Raw genomic sequence first — 20,058 nt, 5'->3', positions numbered from 1 at the left:
GGTTCCATCCGCAAATCCACATCCCCTCGCCACATTATACCTCCCGATCGCCTAGTGCCAGTCGCCACCTGTACTCTTCAAAGAGTGCCCCCCGGAAAGACCTATGTGCGCCCTGCACTTCGAAGACGAATTTTGAAGTGGGGTCATTCCTCTTTGGTGGCCGGACACCCGGGAGCTCAAAAGACCGGGCAATTGATCTCTCGCCACTACTGGTGGCCCAATCTCCTCCAGGATGCCAAGGACTTTGTGGCTTCCTGTACCGTTTGTGCCAAAAATAAGTCACCTCATCAAAGACCTGCCGGCCTACTTCAGCCATTGCCAGTTTCAGATCGGCGCCACATAGGGATGAACTTCATCACTGATTTGCCTCCATCTGCAGGCAAGAAAGAGGGGGAGGCCAAAGGGGGGGGGGTACTGTCACGGCCGTGGCGGCGTCCCGTGCTCCGGGCTGCCGCCGCAACCTCCCCCTGCCCCTTGCAGCCGCCGGGGTCCATGTGCAGGGACCCGGCGCTGCTACTAGTTCGGCCCCGGTGGGCGCCTTACCTTGCCCCGCTCCTGCCTACTGCTCCTGCCACGCCTCGCCTGCCGTCACTAGCATCCGAGCCAGGAGTAGCGACCTGGGGGTCACCTGCCGCAGCAAGTCCATCCCGCCTTGCGGCGGGCTCTGGTGAAAACCAGCGGCCCCTTAGACTCCGCTCCCTGGTGAGGTTAGTGCCATCGCTAGTGACGGTTCAGTGGATCCACGACTCCAGGCGTTACACCTTCGAGGATGTATAAGTCTTAATTCACATTACTCAGCAATGCTTTATATGATGGTATGCAAAGAGCTATTCACATTGGGACGTATCTTGGGGAGTATAAATAATTAATCAGTAGAAGGACCACGTAACGGAGTAAGCATATCTCCTATCCGGCTCATCTCTCCAACCTTCAAGTTCCTCCTTGGATTTCTCAGTGTGAATAGATCCCAGATATGGGTCTCACTCCGAGTGGGAACAGAACCGCACGGATCAGATGAGTGATCAGGCTTCTCTATTCCTCTCATCCTGGCGGTGAGTCCATACCGGTACTCTCGTGCCCCATGGATAGACATGCCTGGAGACACTCCTTGTGGTATCCTTCACTAATATAAAAAATAACTGTTTAAAAGAGCTTTTTACAACTCCCATAACGACCCATCATGTAATTCCTCGGGTGACCAGACGATCATCAGATTAATCCCGCCATCCGTTTGCACCAGTTCTATAGTAATAAACAAAAACAGAAAAAAGTTAAATTACAGTCTCATGCAGTACACGTTTGATCAAAAGGAGAGAATTGCTTGTTGCAGCAATACCTCAAGTCATTTCCTATACATTCCACTCGTTACTTTATACTCAATATTTAGGCCATGTGGTCCTAAAGCTCCAAGTTTATAAATCCACTCTAATTCTTTTCTTTTTAAGAGTGTGTGCCTATCACCTCCCCTCTTTGGCTGAGGGACTTGATCAATTATCATGAATTTTAAATCTCTTTCCGTGTGCCCAGTATCAAGAAAATGCTTCGGTACAGGTAAATCAACCTTACATTTGCAGATCGAGTACCTGTGCTGGGTTAATCTGGCCTTCAGATCACTAGTGGTTTCTCCAACATAAATTTTGTTGCAGGTACACCACAGTACATAGATAATCCAGCTTGAATTGCATGTTAAATATTGTTTTATGGGATACTCCTTCTAGGTGACAGGATGAATGAATTTTTCACCTTTGCACATGTATTTACAGTTAACACAGGATAAGCATGGATATGATCCTTTCTTTCGTGGTGCTAAGTATCTCTGTGTGTCTTCTTTAGGTAGTGTCACATCTGTCTTAACAAGTCTGTCTCTCAGGTTCGTAGTTCTACGATACGAAATCAGTGGTGGAGCTTGAAATTCAGGTATATTCCTGTAGCTACTCTTGATAATGTGCCAGTGTTTCTGGATGATTTGACCCATTTTGGGGAGATAAATGTGTATAAGTTGTGATAAAGGGTATACGGTTAAGTTCACCTCTGGGCTTCCTTTGTGTGAGTAATGCATGTCTGTCTAGTTTATTAACCCTTTCTATACTTTCCTCTACCAATGTTTTTGGATATCCCCTGTCTGTGAATTATCTGGCCAATCTTATCAAGTGCATTGTCCACATTCATTACTGGATCTGTAATCCTCTTAGCCCTGATCATCTGGCTGTACGGCAGGGATCTAATCATGTGTCGGGGATGACAACTGTCAAATCTAAGCATATTGTTACAGTCAGTCTCCTTATTGTAAATTTTGCTAATCAGTTTGTCCCCTATCAAAGTTACTTCAACGTCCAGCTAGTGTATTCGCTCATGTGAGTGGGTAGCTGTGAATTTGATTGTTTCGTCCACACTGTTCAGGTATACAAGGAAATCATCAGACTGCACGTTATTACCTGTCCACAGGAGGAACACGTCGCCACCATCCCAGGACATGTTGGAAATTGTGGATTCCATAGACGACGCGCTCCTCCAGCTCCGCAACCACAATATTGGCATAAGTGGGTGCCACATTGGCACCCATCGCAACGCCTCTGCGTTGCATGTACAATTGGCCATCAAAAGCAAAATATTTATTACTGAGAATTAAATTCAGCAATTGCATCAAAAATTCATTTTCCTGTGGAAGTAACTGAAGTTTAGATAGAACACTCATAGTAGCTGAAAACCCCCTGTTATTCTCGATAGATGTACAGTATATAGACTACAAATGTCTAATGTAACCAATAGGGTACCTGGTGGGATTGTGAGTGTGTTGATGATGTTCAAAAAATGTGTTGAGTCTTTTAAAAAGGATCTAGCCCCTGTGGCCAATGGCTGAAATACTTTGTCCAAAAAGATGGATGCTTGACTTAATATAGAATCTCTCCCCGATACAATCGGCCTCCGGGGGGGGGGGGGGATAGGGGGGGGAGATTCTTATGAATCTTCGGAAGAAAATACTAAATTGGTGTAATTGGGTATTCCACTATCAAAAAGTCCCTCAAATCATCATCAATTATGTTACTTTCATGTGCCTCTTTAACCAAAGCTACAAGTTTTCTGGAAATGTCAAACTTAGGATCATTCTGCAAATGTGTATATACCTTATCATCATTCAACTGGTTGTACGCCTCCTGTAGATAACTGACCCTGTCCATAACTACGATCGCACCACCCTTATCTGCTGGTTTGATAACCAAATTGTGGTTATGGACAAGGTCATTGAGCGCGAGCATATCATCAGTGGTCATATTAAGGTGTATCACATCATGCTCCCCATGCTTATTTTTTTAATTCAGCAATGTCTTGTTTGACCAGTGTACTAAACGTCTCAACAGGATGAAATGTACTACCCGGTTGGAATTCACTTGACTTTCTGTTAGATAACTCCCTTAATTTGAATGTTGGTCTCAATGCATCCCCTCTAGGGGGAGGCACAAGGTGCAATTGAAACCAAACCTTCAAATTTGACATTCTCACAAACTGAATTACTTCTAAATCCACATCAAACCACTTAACATAATCACTCGGGCAGAAATTCAACCCTTTACTCAATAATTTCAGTTGATGAATGTTCAAAGTAAATGTTCAAAGTCTGTTATCTATCTATCTATCTATCTATCTATCTATCTATCTATCTATCTATCTCCTATCTATCTATCTATCTATCTATCTATCTATCTATCTATCTATTTATCTATCTATCTATTGGTGCGTTTACACAGGCAGATTTATCTGGAAGATTTTTTAAGCCAAAACCAGGAACAGACCATAAACAGGGAACGGGTCATAAAGGAAAGACTGAGCTTTCTCCTTTTTTCAAATCCATTCCTGGCTTTGGCTTCCAAAATCTGTCAGATAAATCTGCATGTGTAAAGCACCATATCTCCTATCTATCAATCAATAGCGTAAAATTTTACTGCAAATCAAAAGATGCGATCAGCCACGGATCAGGCGTTTTGCAAGTCCTTGGCTGATCGCTGTCACTTTTACACTGACCGATTATCGACCGCAGGAGGGTTTCCAGCAACTTTCCTTACCAATATTTGCCTGTGTAAAAGCCCCTGACTGCAATTGATTTTTATATTTTCAGCAATAATTGGTTAGGATTGGAGTGATTTTGAAATACTCAAACTGGAGGATCCATCTGCTGGCAAGATCAGAGAGAGTGATGTGTGAGGTGAGATGTGAGGAGGGGTGATGCTGGGGAGATCCGCTGGAAGATGAGAGAGAGAGAGGAAATGCTGGTGAGCGGGACAGGTGAGTTGCCCTGGTAACCATGTCCCCGTTCCTCAGGATCCAAAGGCAGCGCTGCGGCCACGCTGCTAATTGGTTGCTGAGGGCCGCCGCTGGACTAAGAGAGCTGCCAGACACTAGGTCTGGTAGCGGCCCTTAGCCTCCAATTAGCCCGGCTCTCGGTGAGTGCGGGGGGAAACGGCCATGGACCTCAGTGGGCCCCTGCCAGTGTGGACCCGGGAGAAACCACCCCCCTGCACCCCACTAATTTCGCTACTGCACACACCAAATCCACAGGATAAGGGATATCAATCTGATTGGTAGGGGTCCCAGTGGTCATGAGAATTTGGGGAACATGCCCCCCCTTGTCTTGTTATCCCCTATCCTTTGAATAACTTTGGGAAAGGGGCATGTTCTCATGTACTATATGGCTGGACTCATTTTTTTCAGAAATATGTCATATGGCATTTTTGGGGGTCAAAAACGGTGCAACCAGGAATGACATGATAAAGAATCACATGACTTGTACTGAGAAAAAAAAAGGAGGGGATAAAACGCAAATAGTAATTTACACTAAAATTAGAAAATGGCAGAAAAAATGCCAAAAAAAAAAAAAGAAAAGCAGGAAAATGTGCAGCAATCTTAATCTCGGTTCAGATTTGTAGTGAATATTGTAGAATGAAAGAGGTACTCCTGCAATTTTTTCTTTTTAAATCAACTGGTGTCAGAAAGTTATAAAGATTTGCATTTCACTTCTGTTTAAAAATCTTCAGCCTTCCAGAACTTAGCTTCTGTATGTCCTGCAGGAAGTAGTGTATTCTCTCCAGTCTGACACATTGCTCTCTGCTGCACCCTCTGTCTATGACAGGAACTGTCCAGAGCAGGAGATGGGTATTTGCTACTCCTCTGGACAATTCCTGTCAAGGACAGGGGGATTGGGTCTCTCTCACAGCCACCAGAAGTCATTTTCACATAGGTTTGATGTATGTCTCAGCCCTGGCTCCTCCAGCTGCAATGTCACAGAGTGGCTGAAGCATTGCCCACTCAGCCAGTTAGTGACTGGAGCTGTGTCCTGACCCAGTCACTGATTGGCTGAGTGGGTGATCCATTGGCCGAGTATGTGACATTGCAGCTGTAGGAGCTGCAGGAGGCCGGCATCTGTGGGATATTGTTAAGGAGGTGCGACAAGGGCACTGGGAAAGGTAAGTATACTTTTGTTATTATGGAGTACTCCGGGGAACACCCCCTGTAATATCTAAAATACTCACACACTGGGGGATGGTTACTGGCTTCCTCTCTGTCACATTTCTTCCCACTCTGGCTGCACTAACTGCCCCCTGCACTGTTCTCTGTTCCTGCTGATTACATCTCCAGCTTCCTGTTTGGACCAGTGCCTGTCTGCTGCATATTCCTACAGTCCCCATCATGCCTTGTTTCCCTGGCCTGCCTCTGTAAACCTTCCACCTCCTTCTCCCACCCACAAAGATGCTCACAAACCCGCCCTCCATCCCTAGCACCTCTCTTCCTTGCCTTTCTCCATCTATTCCCCTCTTACTGCACAGCTTGCACAGAATTGCATAATTCCTGGGTATTCCTTACCACCTGCACAGCTGGAGTCCACTACACCAGCAGTAATGGTAAATACTGACAACCCAACACCCTTATTGGGGTGTCCAATGAATAAAAACTACAACCACTATTGTCTACTTTTATTATGCCATGATGCTGAGGGTTGTGGTTGTGCAACCTGGAGTTGCACAACTTGCAAAATTACTACCAGCATCTTGTCCAAGTGACAATGATGGTGGTAGTAGTTCTGGAAGCTGTGCAACTCCATCTAGCACACATACAATCTCCACCATTAAGACATGCTGATAATTGATGATGGCGGTTGTGCTTAATCGAGCTGTTGAAATCCAGTTTGCATAACAAGAACCACTACCATCAACTGCCAACATGGCATAATGGTGGGGGTTGTAACTCTGCAAACCTGAGTTGCTCAGCTTCCAGAACTACTACCAACATAATTTACAGTCAATGTAATGTTATTACTTTTGCAACTCAGTCATATCCTGATTCTATTGCTTTATGGTGGTAGTAGTAGTCATTCTTCAAGCTTGAGATTCACAATGTGCAAAACTACAACCCCAGTAATTAGGCCTGCAGAAAGATTAAGATAGAATCTTTGCAACTCCAATGATGAACTCTCTGCAGGCTTAAATGCTGGCAGCTGGGAGGTGTAGTTTTCCAAGTTGTGAAATTCAAGCTTGAAGAACTCATACTGGAGAGACACAACCTTCAATTTTTAAAGCTTTTATTCACCATTTTCCATAACTACAACCAACTACATCATATCATTTTTTTTTCTTTATCAATTTATCTTTTAATTGGTTGATCAAAAATTAAAAGATAGATAAATGGCAAAATCCTGCAGCATCAGACACCATTGATCATCCAGGAGTCATTTGGCATTGAGAGGATTTCCATTCAATGCCTTCTGGAAGATCCTGCCCAGCTCCCAACTGCTGTGCTCTCAGTTATACCAGCATCTGGTGCCCGTTTTCTGTCTCCTCCATTTCTCAGTCATCCTGGAGGAGATCGGCAGAATCCTGCAGCATCAGACACCATTAATCTTCCAGGAGGCATTTGGCACCCTTTCAATGCCAGATGCCTCCTGGAAGATAATGGTGTCTGATGCTGCAGGATTCTGCCGATCTCCTCCAGGATGACTGAGAAATGGAGGAGACCAACATCGAGGACCAGATACTGGTATAGTTGACAGCACATCAGCTGGGAACTGGCAGCAGCAGCTTTCAGGAGCTGGGAGCTGGCCAGGATCTTCCAGGAGGCATTGAAAGTAGGAATGGTCCGAACCTGCCAAGGTTCGGGTTCGTATGAACCCGAACGCCCGGCATCAGATTCCTGCTGTCTGCCCGCTCCGTGGAGCGGGTGGATACAGCGGGAGGAACGCCTGGAAAACTGGGATACAGCCTATGGCTATGGCTGTATCCCAGTTTTCCCGGCGGTCCTCCCGCTGGATCCGCCCGCTGCATGGAGCGGGCAGGCAGCAGGAATCATTACCGAGGGTTCGGGTTCGTACGAACCCGAACCGGACTCGGTTTGGACCATCCCTAATTGAAAGTAAAACCCTCAATGCCAGCTCCCAGCTGCTGTGCTCTCACTTATTCTATTATCTAAAGCCCGATGTCGGTCTCCTTCACTTCTCAGTCATCCTGGAGGAGAGCGGCAGAATCCTGCAGCATCAGGCACCATTGATCTTCCAGGAGGCATTTGACATTTAAAAGGTGCCGAATGCCTCCTGGAAGACCAATGGTGCTGATGCTGCAGGCAGCTGCCGACCTCCTACAGGATGACTGAGAAGTGGAGGAGACTGACATTGGGCAGAGAATATTGTGTTAGGGTAGAGATGGGTGGGCAGCATCTGGGAAGTTGGGAGCCATCCAGAGAATAATGTGTGTATTGTAAAACTGGGTGGGCAGAGGAAGACTGGGACGGGCAGAGGATGTGTTGGGGGGTGGGTTTCCCTGTGACACAGATGAACAATGTCACGTCTCAATATGGCACCTGTGGAACAGCATTGAGTCATGACGTGTTTCTTTCTTAATTTACTAAAGCACTTCCTGTGGGACTTATATTCTTTGAAAAATACAGTTGTCCTAATGAGTGAAAATTACAATGTTATAACTTTTCCAGTGCAGTGTTAAATTATGTCTTTGCCCGGAGTACCCCTCTAAGTGGCATGTTATGCTGTTTGCATAGAGTGACTGACAAATTACTAGCAGTGAGGTTTGCCCACCTTCAGATGTTGAGGGGTGCATCATTTTGATATTTTGTCCTCAGTGGCATAATCCTGACTTGCAGAGATGGGACTGTGTGATGGTAGCTTCAGCTTTATAGGTTACGGGCAAGAAGTGGCATGGGGGTCATGCTTGTTCCAGGCAATGGGGTGGTTGCATTCTATGTGCTGATGCATAGAAGTGGTCTTGCGTTTGAACCCAAACCCGACCCATTTTGTGGTCACAGATATTGCAGATAGCATCATGGTCTTTGCCACCACCGACACAGAAAAAAACTGTCACACTACTGATCACAGTGAGCAGTTCTGTGTAGCAGGTGCACTGCTAGACTGTGGTTGACTGTCCCACCGCTTCCTTGAGGTACCCCTTGAGTGCCTGTGCCTTTCTGAACACCAGTCTGGTGACTAGCTGATGCTCTATCCCTCCCCCTTTTGCCTCTGGACTGACGAGCTGTGGAAGGTACCTTACACTGGCTTGGTAGAACAAATGCATCTTCATCCCCTGATGGTGATAATATCTGGGGACCGAGATTCCACTTGGGTTCTGCAACATCATCATTGTAGTCTGGGGCAAAGTTTTCCTCTCCTAAGTTCTCTTCTTCCAGTGGCATGCGTTATGATCCTGTACTTTTGTCATAGGCTTCCTCTTCCTTGCTCTCCTAACTGCTTTGTGGCTTAGAAACCCCTGAAGTCTCAGTGCTGCCTTGTAATCGCTGACTGTCCTGAGATTTCTCTAAAGATCTTCAGAGTACAGCATCTGACAGGGGGCTAAGGGAGGTCCTAGACTTGACAGAAGCTCTCTTGCTGATGGTCCTCCAAAGCTCACTTAAGGCCGAAACACGACAGGAGATGGGGCAAAGAAAATTTCCTGCCCTTGGCACGGATTAGTGTTATGGAAAGAAGAGCCTGTGAGGCTCTGTGCATATTTCTATTTCCCAAGGAGCAATGCACCTAGGATTTCACTGTATTGAGCAATTTAACCGTTAGCCAACAGTGTTTTCTTTGGCTCTTCTCCCTAAGATCATCTGTTTCCCATATGGATTAGTTTGGCAGTGCTTTGTGAGGACCCTTCTGATGATTGCTGCCTCCAGGATTTACTACTGACTGCCGTGGACCTTGAATCTTGAATGATTTCCATTCCACAATAGCCGCCTGACTGGTATTCAGCTGACCACTGGGTGCTACTAGGAGCCGCAACCTTCGGTCCAAGCCTGTTAGAATCTCCAGGTCTGCCACTGGCAATACTCTGAAAGGAGCCAGACCTTTGGATGCTTAAAATCCTTGGAGAGGATAATTCCCCCAGTAGAACTGCTGTTTAGGATGAAAATGTAATGATTAAATGGCTGATTGACACTTTTTGAAAATTTTACATTTTCCAATTTTTGACACAATAGGTGTTGAAAAAAACCATTACTCTGTAATAGTACCACTATTGTAGCTACAATGGTTTGTCTGTTTTATTGAGATTTGTTTGCATGAGAATATTTGCGAACATCGGGAAAAGTATTTTTGACTGATTTGCGAACCTCTGGTTAACATGATCCGTGACACAACAATTGTGTCAGGAAGGTATATTAAGTCAATTAGAACATTGGGTTAAATAATTCATTGTCATCAAGTTAACACTGGCTACATCTGTATTCTTCTGCTTTTTAGCTTTAACTTAATGTTAAGAAACAGAAGAACATATCAGAATTCCATAACGATTTATTAGAGAATGACAGAATACATTCAACATGTCATTTATAACGCAAAGTGAACTCCCTACAAAATTAAACTAAAAAAAAAAATTGCTATGTTTTTGTGTAGTAAATAAGGCCCGGACACAGCTACATCAATAAAAAAAAATTGTGACTTTAGACATGAGAATTAAAAAAGAAAAAGAAAGGTCCTTCAGACCCAACATAAGCGCATCATTAAGTTAAAGCTTTTGTTAGCTGTTGTTATTGCTTGTTATACCTTTGACAACATGTAAAATGTATATTAAAACACTTTGCTTTACCTTTTAGTCTGAATATTTATGATTATCATAAGAATGTGAGTTGTTAAAGTTGGTGAACCATTTGGATTATCTGGATTTCTGCATGAATGGTTGGTGATGCTAACAGGTCGGCTTTGTTCTGTTCTCATTGTGCATACAGCAAGTAAGCATTCATAAAGAAGTATGTGAATACAATAGTACCACCTATACTTCTACATTGCTACATACAAATGATTTACGTCACCCATTCTAAATGCATACATCAGCACTGGAAGGTGTATTTAAAGGATTCCCCATGCCAATGCACATGACTAAACACTGCCACTAAAATGTTTCCAGGAATGGGGAAGGTAAGACTATTTGAAAGAGTTAATGTAACAGTTATTTCTAACTTAGAATAATCCATATTTAGGGGAAGCTATGACAGTAAGAATGACTAGAAAATAGCTATATAGGCAATGCATGTTTATGAAATGTTGAGAAATTTTTATCAAAATGGGAAGACATAATTCTAAAATGCTACAAATAGTTTTTATTTTTTTTAATGACCATACTTTAAACATTTAAGCCTATGTTCCTGCAGCATCTTTTTCTATCTGTTCGAAGCCAAATAACTTCCATCAGATTGCCGTTAGATAGCTATGGGTCAAGGAGAAACGCTTTACTGTTTATATATCTATGCTTTCAGAACAATGTATTTATTCTCTTTTGCAATGTGTCAAAGAGGCATTAGGATGCTCCTAAAGTTCTGGAATACTCTTTGCTTCGCCCTCCATACCTGTGCCAGCTTGACTGACAGTCAGCTAGAAGCTGAGCTCCAAGCAGGGTCAGGTATGAGATTAGAAGCAAGGATGGATGTCAGCTTGCTGCACTTTAGGAGCTTAGGAAAGTCTCTTTGACAGTTTGCACCAGAGAATAAAAGCATTTTTAACACAGACAGATATACAAAAGGTACTATGTGTCTCATTGACCTAACAGCTATCTAACAGTGTCAGCAGTTTGGAACAGGAATTACAGCTGACAGATTCCATTTAATGGTTTAACTATCTAAAAGAAAAGTGTGGTAACTGAAGGAAACCCAGTCAAACACAAGGAAAACATGCAGGTGTTCAGTAATACATGGAGAATTGTTCCTGCTCCTCTATGTAGTTTACACAGCTGTCTTCACTGGAATTTGACATCCGTGATAATGTATTGTTGCAATGTTGTATTGAGCCCACTCTGTAATGTCCTGCTCATGGTTGCTATCAGCAGGATAGGCCGTGCCAGCTAATTACCATTTAGGTGTCACTGTCAAAACTAAAAGCAGCATTAAAAATACCATTAAATAACCCTCTGTGGTGGTCTAGAGGCCAGATGTGCTTATTGCGATGTGACCATAGAAGCTGATCTGTCATAGTTACTGGCTTGGGCCTCAGCAACGTAATGACGCTGTTCCCTGCTCGCCTTTAGCATACCCTAGTAGTCAAGGGCCAATTACATAAATCAATGCAGTACATATATACTGTATTGAACTCTATGAGCAATGAGTATATTGTTCATAGGAGTCTCCTAGGGGAAAAATTAGTGTTAAAAAAAATAAATAAAAGTTTTTTCATTAATAAAAATCCCATCAGATAATAAAAGGTTAAATTCCTCAATTTATCTCTTTTATAAATAAAAAATGAACAAAACAAAAAACATATTTGCTATGCAGTTTGAATAAAAAGTGATCAGAGAGCCTCATATACAAGATACACATATAAAGTATAGACCATTGCACAAAAAAGCCATGCCTCAAATAGCCCCATAGACCGAATCTAAAAGAGTTATAAGGATCAGAATAGAGCAATTTTAAACTTTAGTAGAACAATTGTGAGGTGCAGACGGGAGTGCAGGTGCCATGTCCTAACTTGGCGTCCAACAGTGCTTAGCTTTATTGAAAATACTTGCTATTCAAAAAAATAGGAACAAGTGAAGAGGAGCCCTTGCCTGATTACTACAGTACTCTGCTGGCATGTGTGTTAACCCCTTAGGGACCAAGCCTATTTGAGCCTTAATGACCAGGCTCATTTTTGAAAATCTGACCTGTCTCATTTTATGCGCTTATAGCTCAGTGATGCTTTAACATATGCTAGCGATTCTGAGATTGTCTTTTTGTAACATATGGTACTTTATATTAGTGGTAAAATTTGGTCACTATCTTTTGTGTTTTTTGTGAAAAACATAAAAATATCATGAAAAATTTGAAAAATGTGCACTTTACAAATTTTGAAATTCTCTGCTTCTAAGAAAAGAAAGTTGTATCACGTAAATTAGTTACTAGGTCACATTACCAATATGTCCTCTTTATTCTGGCATAATTTCGTAAACATATTTAACTTTTCTTCTGTGTTACGGGGCTTAGAAATGTATCAGCAAATTACCAATTTTTCATGAAATTTCCAAAACTAATTTTTTTAGGGACCAGTTCTTTTTTGAAGTGTGTTTAGGAGGCTTATATACTTGAAACCCCCATAATTGACCCCATTTTGGAAACTAGACACCTTAAAGAATTAATCTAGGGGTATAATGAGCATTTTAACCCTACAGGGGCTGGAGGAAAGTATTCACAATTAGGTAGGAAAAAAATGGAAAATAGAAATTTTCAAATAATATGTTCGTTCAGATTAAAGTATCTCATTTTCACAAGCAACAGGAGAGAAAAAGCACCCCAAAAATTGTAACGCAGGTTCTCCTGAGTACATTGGTACCCTATATGGGGGCGTAAACCACTGTATGGGCACACAGCGGGGCTCAGAAGGGAAGGAGCGCCAATTAGCATTTTCAGTGCAGATTTTGCTGTACAAGTTTTCAGGCGCCAGGTGCGTTTGCAGAGCCCCTGTAGTGCCAGGAAAGTGAAAAACCCCCAAAAGTTAGCCCATTTTGGAAAGATAACCCCTCAAAGAATACATCTTGGGGTGTGGTGAGCATTTTGACCCCACAGGTATTAGAGGAAAGTATTTAAAATTAGACAGTAAAAATGAAAAACTAGAATTTTTCCAATAATATGTATGTTTAGTTTGAAATTTCTCAATTTCACAAGGAACAGGAGAGAAAAGGCACCCCAAAATCTGTAACACAGGTTCTTCCGAGTACAACGGTACCCCCTATGTGGGCATAAACCACTGTATGGGCACACAGCGGGGCTCAGAAAGGAAGGAGCGCCATTTAGCATTTGCAGTACAGATTTTTCTGAAGAAGTTTCTGAGCGCCAGGTGCGTTTGCAGAGCCCCTGTAGTGTCCGCAGAAGAGAAACCCCCCAAAAGTCACCCCATTTTGGAAAGGGCACCCCTCAAAGAAGTCATCTTGGGGTGCAGTGAGCATTTTGACCCCACAGGTATTAGAGGAAAGGATTCAAAATTAGAAAGTAAAAATGAAAAAAATGATTTTTTTTTTCAATAACAGGAGAGAAAATGCACTGCAAAATTGTAAAGCATGTTCTCCTGAGTACAACGGTACCCCATATGTGGGCATAAACCACTGTATGGGCACGCAGCAGGGCTCAGAAGGGAAGGAGCGTCATTTTGCTGGTGCAAAACCACAGCTAGTATTGGTTATTAGAATAGCGCAGGTGCTAAAATATTTTTTTTTAAATGAGATTACAGGTAATCTGGGGTAGTGACGGGCAACCTGGGAGTGTTTACTTGCTATCTGGGGTGTTTATGGGCAATCTGGGGTGGTACGAGCAGTCTGTGGCAATCTGGGGTGTTTATGGGCAATCTGAGGTGGTACGAGCAGTCTGTGGCAATCTGGGGTGTTTATGGGCAATCTGGGGGTGTTTACTGGCTATATAGGGGTGTTTACTGGCTATCTGGGGGTGTTTACTGGCTATCTGGGGGTGTTAACTGGCTATCTGGGGGTGTTTACCGGCTACCTGGGGGTGTTTACTGGCTATATGGGGTGGTAACGGACAATCTGGGGGTGTTTACTGGCTATATGGGGTGGTAACGGACAATCTAGGGGTGTTTACCGGCTATCTGGGGTGGTGACGGGCAATCTGGGGGGGGGGGTCACAGGCAAACTGGGGTGGTCATGGGCAATCTGGGGGAGGAGTGACAGGCATTCTGGGGTGGGTATGGGCAATCTGGGGTGGTAACGGGCAATCTGGGGTGGTTACAGGCAATCTGTGGTAATCTGTAGTAGTTATGGGTAGCCTGTGGCAATCTGGGGTGGTTACAGGCAATCTGGGTGTGTTTACTGGCTATCTGGGGTGGTTACGGGTAATCTGAGCAGTTACAGGTAAACTGGAGAGGTTATGAATAATCTGGGGTGGTTAAAGGTAATCTGGGGTGGTTACAGGTAATCTGGGGTGGTTACAGGTAATGCGGAGTGGTTACAGGTAATCTGGGGTGGTTACAAGTAATGTGGGGTGGTTACAGGTAATCTGGGGTGGTTACAGGTAATGCGGAGTGGTTACAGGTAATGCGGAGTGGTTACAGGTAATCTGGGGTGGTTATAGGTAATCTGGGGTGGTTACAGGTAATGCGAGGTGGTTACAGGTAATCCGGGGCACTTGACTTTTTATCCTGTTACCAATGATTTTTGGTGACTGGACAAAAAGTGCCGGAAGCATTTGGAACAAGTGATCAGTGGTATATAGTATATACCGCTGATCACTTGTGCCAGGACCACATCGGCTAGTCCCTGATCATTGCCCCATGCTCTCCGCCACCTCTGGTGGTGGAGAGAATGAGAGTTTGATCTTTTTTTAAGGGTACAAACACACTTGTCGTATCCGCAGCGAGTTTCTGGCTGCGCATTCGCAGTGAGACTCGCTGAGGATCCCAGCCATGTGTACTCAATGGCAGACAAACTAGCAGCAGGGATGTACATCCCTGCTGCGAGTTTGTCCGCAGCTTGCCCCGTTAACTCCCCGGCCGCCGGAGACTATACGTCACCTGATCCCGCCTACGGGGCTCCCGGCGTCTTCACTGCCCGTTCAGCCAATCAGTGCTGCGGTGGGGCAGCGCACTGATTGGCTGAGCGGGACGTGCCTGGAATCAGCGAAGGACCAGGTGATGTATAGTCGGGACCAGATGATGTATAGTCTCCGGCGGCCGGGGGGTTAACGGGTCGGCCTTTGGACAAACTCGCAGCAGAGATGTACATCCCTGCTGCGACTTTGTCTGCCATTGAGTACACAGGGCCGGGATCCTCAGCGAGTCTCGCTGTGAATACGTAGTGAGAAACTCGCTGCGGATACGGCAAGCATGTTTGTACCCTAAGGAATTACTCACTGTGAACACTAAGGTTATTCCGGGGGGACAGGGGGGGGGGCATTCATCTCCTCTCACTGTGGATTAACGGTGAGAGGAGATGAAAGCATGCAGTGCCCGTTACTAGTGGCTGCTGGTAATATGTTATACTGGTAATAACGTTGATCGTCGGTGCGGGGACTGAGCCCACACTCTTCCCCAACTTCTCAGCGACCTCCGGTAGCTGAGAGGAGGAGGCTGCGGGCATTACTGGCGCTGCTGCACTATTCTGCGCCATCGCCATAAAGAGCTGATGGCAGCAGAATAGAGCCCATTAGTGATCGCTGTAAAAATCCATAGCGGCGGTCACTAATAACATAATACATGTATTCTCTGGGTCACTACGGTTACAGCGATACCACATTTGTATAGGTTTTTTTAACTTTTACCACTTTGGCGCAATAGAAACTATCTTCCTAGCAAAAACCCACAAAAACTGTCGCCACATTGCAAGATCCATAGCGTTCTCATCTTTTGTGCGACAGAGCTGGTTTTGGGCTTATTTTTTGCGGGAAGATCTGTAGTTTCTATTGATATCAAATTTTATATGTATATGACTTTTTGATCTCTTTTATGACGTATTTTCTAAAGCAGATTGATAAAATACTGCTATTCTGGTACTGTTTTTTTATTTATTTTTTTACAGCGTGTGTCGTGCGATATAATTATTAATATCGTTTTATAGATTGGGGACGTAGCGATACCAAATATGTATAGGATTTGTGTTTTTGATCACTTTTATGTAATGTTTTATAGTGTATGGGGAATGTAATGCATTTTTATTATGGGGGAGGGGGGGGGGGGGCTGGGTGGATTGTGTTTGGTGCACTTTTTTTTACTTTTTTACACTAGCGTACAGTAGGCCCCCGGAGTTACCATGGAGACGTCGGAGGGACCGGACGACGACACGGGACCTCCGATCGCGTAAATGGACCTGCGTCGTCGTCCGGTACACACCGGAACCCGTTAGATGCCGCTGTCATGCTTTGACAGCGGCATTTAAAGGGTTAAACTGCCCGGAGCGGAGAATCCTTTGCTCCGGGCAGTTACATGAGGGTGTCAGCTGTCACACTGACCGCTGATCACCTGTCCTGCTGCCGCCGCCGGGCAGTGATTTATTCTGATGCGCCCGCCGTTAAAAGGCGTACGCATCGGAATAAAGCCCATTAGTGGCCGCCGTGAAAAGGCAGCATGGCGGTCACTAAGGGGTTAAAAAAGATACTTGAATAGTGACATTCTCACATTTAGTCCCAGTTACCTTATCTGACCACCTTCTACCTCCCAGAATCGGTGACCACTGTGAATGGTAGCACACGTCCTAAGTCTTTTTTCTCTAGGTGTAGCTCCCACTGAAGCCTAACCCTAAGTGGATGAGTGTCTGTCAGTAAAGTACGCAGTCTTAGTCAGTTTTTGCTTTACTGGGGATCAGTTCCTCTGCTTTTTCCTTAGGGGGTGACTGTCCTGACTGAAGGATCTATGGTGCAGGCAAGGGGGTTTCTCCTGTGGTCACAGCTACCCAACCTCTTGGTTTAGCACTGCATCTTAGCTAGTTAGCTCACCCTGAACTAAACTAATCTGAGACTAAGGCAGGAAATCCTTACCTTTTATATGGTGGTACAAGTGTACAGAAAATCTGGTCGATAAAACAATATAAATACACATAGGATAACCTTTTTCACATACTGCAGCTGTGAACAGGTGGAGTGAGACACCTAGTGGCTGCAACTGAGAATGCAGCTAAAAATCACAGTGTGACACCTGAACGAACTAGTTTTATCTGGGTGTGTTAAGACAAGAAGAAACACCTGTAGTGAGACAGTACATTTCCAAGATATGTTATTTAGTAAAAATATAAATGAGCCTCAAAGTTCCCATGGCCAATATTCAGCATGATGAGAGCCCTGGTACATTCAGCCCATGTTCTCTTTATCTAGTGGCTGTCAATCAAAGATGAAGGTACGCATGCTGTGAGGCAGTGATAAAGAGTCTATGGGCTGCCTAACTGTGGGCTCTTGCCATGATGGGGAAATTGAATTGTATTTATGTATTTACAAAAAAAACACATCTTGTTGGGGGGGGGGGCTATTGAAGAAAAAAAAATGTATAAATCATGGTGTGTAGCCCTATCCAGTCATAAATCTATTTTAGTTACATCCGTTTTCCTGATGAAAGGTCTGCAGGAAACCATGTGATGACTTTTTATTACATGACTATCTTGACTTCCTCTCATGTTTTATCCATGTCCAGTATAAAATGTAGCTTTGGATCCTATTTCTATTGTCTACATACCAGTATTATCTATTATCAGAAATTAGATGCTTGATAAGACGTTTTAAGTTTTAAAGGGAAGCACTACTGAACAAAATGGCACTATGTTAATCTATAAAGATGTTTATTGTCTGACCAACATATTTTCATTACAGATCATCTTTTATAAAGAAAGGGACTTTCAAGGTCAACCCTTTGAAGTCAGATGTGATTCCCGTGATCTGTCCACCTATTTCAACCAATGCAGATCAGTTCGGATTGGCTGTGGAAATTGGATGCTCTATGAACAACCCAACTTTAGAGGGAAACAGTTTTACCTTAGGCAGGGAGACTATCCAGAATTTCAACAGTGGATGGGGCTCAATAACTCTATTAGATCATGCCAGTTAATTCCCCAGGTAATGTTGACATATTGAAAAATAAATACAAGGCTAAGACACACAGATAACATTTAGGGAAGCTATATCATTTTCTTTAGATCATTTGTCAGGATCATTCTCTGGAGGAATTTGCCATGTGAACCTATTCATGCAGGATTCACACATGGCATAAAAAAGAAAATGCCAATAAAAATGCCATTATTGACACATGGGTTTTTTGTTTGCCAAATGCTAGCCGTAATGTTTATTAAGACTGGGTTCACACTACGTTTTTGCAATCCGCTTTTTTCATCCGTTTTTGCAAAAAAAGGATGGAAAAACGGATGCATTTGTGTGCATCCGTTTTGATCGGTTTTTCCATTGACTTCCATTGCAAAAAAAAAACGAATCAAAATGCATCCATTTTTTAACGTACGTAAAAGTAAAAACTGATCCGTTTTGATCCATCCTTTTATAATGGAAGTCAACGGAAAAACGGATCAAAAGAGATGCACACAAATGCATCCGTTTTTTTCATCCGTTTTTTTGCAAACACAGATGAAAAAAAGCAGATTGCAAAAACGTAATGTGAACCTAGTCTTACTAAACAATGGATTGCAAAAAACGTATTGTAAACCTAGCCTAAGTCTGTGACAACTTTGCAGGAAAATAGTCTGAGTCAGGTGGACATTTTTTTTTTTTTTTTTTTTAGTATAATCTCACAGCATTATATTGCCAGTGTCAATGCAAATATTTCATAGCTACGGGTATATTACATGCATTACATTTTATATTGCTGTTTCCATATTTCAAGCATACTCTCTGGGATTTTTAAAAGTATTTTTTATTGTAATTGTAATTTTGTTTTTTCTCTCTAGCATCATGGATCATTTAGAATAAGAATCTATGAAAGAGAAGACTTTGGGGGTCAGATGATGGAGTTTGATAAGGATTGTTCTAATGTATTTGATATGTTTCATTCCAATGACATATTCTCATGCAAACTTTTTGAAGGCTACTGGATCTTTTATGAGGAGCCAAATTACCAGGGTCGTCAGTATTACTTGAGACCTGGAGAGTACAGAAGACACAGTGATTGGGGTGCTATGAGTCCCAAAATTGGTTCTTTTATTCAAGTAAAACCCTACCATTAAATCTCTTGCTGTCTATATTTTATTATTATATCATTAGTTTATGTGTATTTATGTGTGTCAATATTTTATTAGTTTATGTGTTTTATTATTTTATTTCTAGCCACGGCTATATTTACAGACTCATTTGGTCCTAGGCATGTGGAATACAACCCATCACAGTGATTCCACATGTCTAAACTTTTTCATGCAAATCTTTGACAAAAACACATAACATACAGAGTTTGTTGCAGATTCACTGTGGATTTCGCCCCATACACAGATGGTGGTGATATCAGTTATAAATCCACAGTCACATCAGTCATAAATCAGGCATTGCATTGACACATTGAAGCAGGCAGGGCTGTTTTACTATGTGAACATACCCTTCGGATACAATGGCTGCTTGCCTTAGACTGCCTGCCCAAGTCACACACTGAGACTCCTTTTCCTCTTAAGGCTATGTTCACACAACGTGTGAGACCGGCCATTCCGTGACACTTAAGTACCGGCTGGATGATCTTTCTGGCCACAGGGTTCTAATGCGGGCGCATCAGCGCGCACCCGCATCAGAACCTCCCACAGCATACAATGAAGCAAGCGGCCGAAGCCGCTCGCTTCATTGTGTGAACTGACAGGGTTTCCTAGCCGCAATTCATTGAATTGCAGCCGCAGAAAACTGACATGTCAGTTATTTGCGGGTCCGCACGGGATCCCAGATGGAGCGTATACACATCGTATACGCTCCGGCCGGGATCCCGTGCGGACCCGCAAATAACTGACATGTCAGTTTTCTGCGGCTGCAATTCAATGAATTGCGGCTAGGAAACCCTGTCAGTTGGGATCCCATAGGTCAATAGGCAGTGTTCACAGGTACGTACTTATACGTAGTGTGAACATAGCCTAAAACTGTATAATTTAAATAAAAATCTTTTTTCCTATTTGAAAAAACACAAACATTGACTAACAC

The 20,058-nt window shown here is 43.3% G+C and overlaps 1 protein-coding gene across 1 annotated transcript; it reads left to right on the top strand.

Annotated features, from left to right (window-relative positions):
• The first annotated feature begins 10,396 nt into the window (after positions 1–10,396).
• Positions 10,397–19,323, top strand: LOC138801778 (gamma-crystallin-3-like). The gene is made up of 4 exons (XM_069984877.1): positions 10,397–10,405; positions 17,755–17,997; positions 18,837–19,094; positions 19,213–19,323. Exons 1-4 carry the CDS (start codon positions 10,397–10,399, stop codon positions 19,321–19,323), a joined length of 621 nt encoding a protein of 206 aa, XP_069840978.1.
• Positions 19,324–20,058: the final 735 nt, after the last annotated feature.

This window comes from Dendropsophus ebraccatus, chromosome 9, assembly GCF_027789765.1.
Source record: "Dendropsophus ebraccatus isolate aDenEbr1 chromosome 9, aDenEbr1.pat, whole genome shotgun sequence".
In the NCBI taxonomy this organism is placed as follows: Eukaryota; Metazoa; Chordata; class Amphibia; order Anura; family Hylidae; genus Dendropsophus; species Dendropsophus ebraccatus.
Note: the sequence above shows the minus strand (reverse complement) of the source record. Positions and strands in the feature narration are given on the sequence as shown.

Coding starts and splice junctions, on each gene's coding strand:
- LOC138801778 (XM_069984877.1), top strand. Junction 17,998..18,836: donor CATGCCAGTTAATTCCCCAG/GTAATGTTGACA, acceptor TTTTCTCTCTAG/CATCATGGATCATTTAGAAT. Junction 19,095..19,212: donor AAATTGGTTCTTTTATTCAA/GTAAAACCCTAC, acceptor TTTTATTTCTAG/CCACGGCTATATTTACAGAC.